Source organism: Dendroctonus ponderosae, unplaced genomic scaffold (genome assembly GCF_020466585.1).
Source record: "Dendroctonus ponderosae isolate FM_Combo_2020 unplaced genomic scaffold, Dpon_F_20191213v2 Dpon_F_20191213_1, whole genome shotgun sequence".
NCBI lineage: Eukaryota > Metazoa > Arthropoda > Insecta > Coleoptera > Curculionidae > Dendroctonus > Dendroctonus ponderosae.
This window is the reverse complement of record NW_026017110.1, coordinates 29,934,225-29,938,393: the sequence shown is the minus strand read 5'-3', so window position 1 is coordinate 29,938,393 and position 4,169 is coordinate 29,934,225. Positions and strand designations below refer to the sequence as shown.

At 33.4% G+C, this 4,169-nt stretch overlaps 1 protein-coding gene across 1 annotated transcript; it reads left to right on the top strand.

Moving 5' to 3' along the window:
- The first annotated feature begins 3,235 nt into the window (after nucleotides 1-3,235).
- On the top strand, nucleotides 3,236-3,847 carry LOC109540685 (piggyBac transposable element-derived protein 3). The gene has a single exon (XM_019909127.1). The coding sequence runs from the start codon at nucleotides 3,236-3,238 to the stop codon at nucleotides 3,845-3,847; it is 612 nt and encodes a 203-aa protein (XP_019764686.1).
- Nucleotides 3,848-4,169: the final 322 nt, after the last annotated feature.

The window sequence follows — 4,169 nt, the reverse complement described above, 5'->3', positions numbered from 1 at the left end:
AACAGGTGCGAAACTTCCCGCTTGTCAGTGTCATATTTGACAGTAAATGGGGCCCAAATGGGGCTCCCATTTACTGAAATACCATGAATTTCGATCACCCATTCCAAACGTGAGTACCCCAGGCCATTTCCGTTACAATATCATCCCCATAACTCTCAACATCGATAATGGCGCTCCCAGATTGCACAAAGTATTACATACAATTTATTAAATATTTATATGTTTGGTAAATATTTCAAACATTTCACCAGATTTTATAAATATTATTTAAAAAATCAACACCCAAAAACTTGCCAATATATTATTTTTATTAAGTGTGAACAAACTTTAGAACATATATATTACCTCAATTTTTTATTGGTCAATTAATTGTAAATATTTAATAGCATAAAGAAATATTTCTTTTTGATAATAAAAAAATATTTATATTTAGTATGGCATATAGAAAAAAAATAGGGGGCGCGGAGAAGTAAATCCTCTTTACTTCTGAATCGTGAGACCTTCATTAAACTCTGAAAATATTGTGTTTATTGAACCAGACTAATAAAATTTGTCGAAAATAAATGGTCTAATTAATATAACGGTATTACTTAACTGAATTGAAGTAATTCAATCAAATATGGAATTTTGAAGAGCGCTAAGCCTATAAAGAATTAAATGTTTCCCAATTATGGGTTTGTTTTGAATTTTAATCTGATTATTGTCTCGCCCAAACGTGAAATAGACGATATGAAAATTTGTATTTCACATTTTGACTGAAAACCAGGAAAGAAAACTACAATAATTATTTCACGCAGTCACCAAAATAGATCAAAATTAACCAACGTAATACCATAGTGATCTATAGCAGAGTGGTTGGGCCCATAGGCTACTGACCCGAAGGGACCAGGTTCGATTCCCCGACCCTGCCATGCAAATCCAAACACCGAGCTGGAAAAAGTCGACTAGAAAAAAGGAGAGGAGGAGGAAGAAGGGAAGGTATGTGAGTGGCGGCGGCACTATTCAAAGTAGTAATTAGCAGCAAATTAAAAAATAAGGAATTAAAATTATATAAAAAGACTGATAAAAAAATTAAGCGATAAATAAAATTAATATTTGAGAATGTCAAATAAATGTTTAAAAATATGTTTTTTTTTAAATCTGATATAAATTTCAAACAAATGTATTAAAAATATATTTCTTAAATATCTGATTTAAATGCCAAATAAATATTTTAAAAATATATTTCTTAAATATCTGATTTAAATGCCAAATGTATATTTAAAACAAATATGCCATAAATATTTGATTTAAATGTCAAATAAATATTTACAAGAAATATGTTTATAATATATAAGAATCTGTCGCGTCAACCTATATCAAATATTGCAAAAAAAAATATTTCGTAAGTATCTGATTTGAATGTAAAATATATTTTTAAATAATATTTCTTAAATATCTGATTTAAATTTCAAAGAAATATTTATAAGAAATATTGTTATAATATTCAAGAATCTATCGCTTCAACCTATATTAAATACTGCAAAACAATATTACTGTAATATTTGTGTGCTATCTGGGTAGGACTTCGTACTACAGGGTTTTCAAAATATGCATTCACCGGTATAAGTGTCCAGATTATTTAGTTCGGACCAATAACTGCAAGCATATTCATTATGTTTGAATGTTTGAAAGGGCCGGAGGCACTAATTCTGTTTTAGACGATGTACTACAGCAGGTATCAGGTCAGACTTCGGCGATCAAAAAGGAGCAGGAAGTCAGGAATTAATTCAAGAATGCAAGAGGAAAATTGGTTCAGGGTTCAATTCAATATTGAACTCTGAAGTAACGAAACAAATCAGAGTGGAAATGGCAACAAATAGCCTTAAGTTACGATAACGGGAATTAACAGAAAACATAAACGATGATTATGATGATGAAATACTTGAATTAAAAGAGGTTTGTTAGTTAGATTGGTCTTTTATCTATTACTTGTGCAACATTTCACAAAACATTTTATATTCTAGATAGTGGAGAAATATGCAAGACGAAAAGCGTCAAAAAAGCGCAAGATGGAGACTCAAAAATATTATCCCAGAAAAAAATAGGTAGTATGATGAACAAGGACTGAGAAATATTTCACAACCCTTGATTTAGCATCCGGATTCCCCCACATTAAAATAGCGGAAGCCGATATTCCTAAAACGGCACTTTCTACCCCTACGGTCATTTCGAATATCTTCGCATGCCTTTGGCTTAAAAACGGCTCTTAGTACTTTTTAACGTCTTATGACTATTGCTTTAACTGGTGTCCAAAAATTACAATGTTTTGTATATTTGGATGAAATAGTGGTATTTGCCGCTGCAGTTGAACAACATTCTGCAAAATTCCGAACGCTTAAATTTAAACAACTTCCCCCTCCAACCAGTGAAATGTGAATTAATGCGGAAAGACGTAATCTATCTAGGTCATAGCATAAATGAACATGAAATACTTTCGAATCCAGACAAGACTAAAGCTTTAAAAGACTATCCCGTACCTAAAAATCCGAAACAAATCAAACAATTCATAGGATTAACCCTTTGTTTCCTAGTGTGCCCAGGGCGAAAACACTTACAAATTAATTACTTGGCTGTTTCCTAGTGTTCCTGTTGTAAGCACACATTAAGCGATGCGCGCGCAAATGTTTTCAGACCATAAAATTCAGCAGTTTTATCGGAGGTGCGACATATTTGGTTAGTATGTTCTTGTACAAACACGTGCTATTGTACTGAGCGTTGTTGCTACTTATTTTATTGTGTTCAAGTGTTAGTTTTGAACATGTCTGGCAAGTTTTGTGTTTACTTGCTTTATAACGCAACTGATGTTTTTGACAGAGGCAATGCCTATAATTATTGACAATGAGCGTGATTCGGTGGAATCAGAAGAATGGAGCAGTGTAGACGAAATTCCGATTTCTCTAATAAAGGCCCGAGAGCTCTCGAAAAAAACGATTTGGATAAAATCTGTTTCAAACTGCTTACATATCTTGAAAGACTTTTGTAAAGATTCTGGACCAAATATTGATTTGGAAATGGAATCACCTACGGACATGTTCTTACAGATTTTTCCTAATCGGCTATTGGAACATATGGTTTTTCAAACTAATTTATATGCATTACAAGAATCAAGTGGAAATTCAACAAACTTTACACCTACTAACCTGAAAGAAATAAAATGCTTTACTGCCATAAATTTAGCAATGAGCATAAAAAAATGCCAAGTTATCGCGACTATTGGTCATCTCGGCCTGAGCTAAGAGATCCTTTGATAAGTTCTGCAATGGTCAGAGATGGATTTTCTTGGATATTAGCTAATATTCATCTAAACGACAACTCAGTGCAGCCAGGGAGAGATTCACCAAATTATGACAAATTATATAAACTGCGTCCTTTATTGGATATTTTATCTGAGACTTACAAAAATTCTTGGAAGCCCTCAAAGAATCAATCCATCGACGAATCAATGATTAGGTTCAAGGGTCGCAACGCGCTGAAACAATACATGCCCAACAAACCGATCAAAAGGGGATATAAGGTTTGGGTTCGGGCAGAAGAGTCAGGATATGTTTGCCAATTTCAAATATATACAGGAAAAGTGGGCCAGATTGTAGAAACAAATCTTGGCTGCAGAGTGGTTCAAGATCTTACAAAAGACTTAGTTGGAAAAGGCTACCACATATATTTCGACAATTTTTTCAACTCTGGCGAACTTCAAAAACGTTTGCAGACTGAACTAATTTACGCTTGGGGGCTTGTGGACAAAGGTTTGAAAAGGGGTGAAGTCGACTGGCGAATCAGCATGGACGGATTGGCATTTGCAACATAGATTGACAATAGACCCGTCTACTAAGTGAGGTTGAAGATTTTATACAGATATAACGTGGTGAAAACTAATAGAGATTTCCTTTTGTTTCAGATGTGAAGTTGCATTATGCCTGAACGACAGAAAAAACTGCTTTATGGAATATCACAAGAAATGAGTTTTTACGATTTTTCAAAAAACAGGAAATTTGTTAGTTGGTTTTAGAGTTAAAAAATTGAATATATATTTACTTCCTCTAATGCATAGTGTCTTCATGATGAGCACCCGCTTCAAAAGCAACAACAAAAACAAAATATAAAAACTGACCTCCAGACAACCTTCAGTT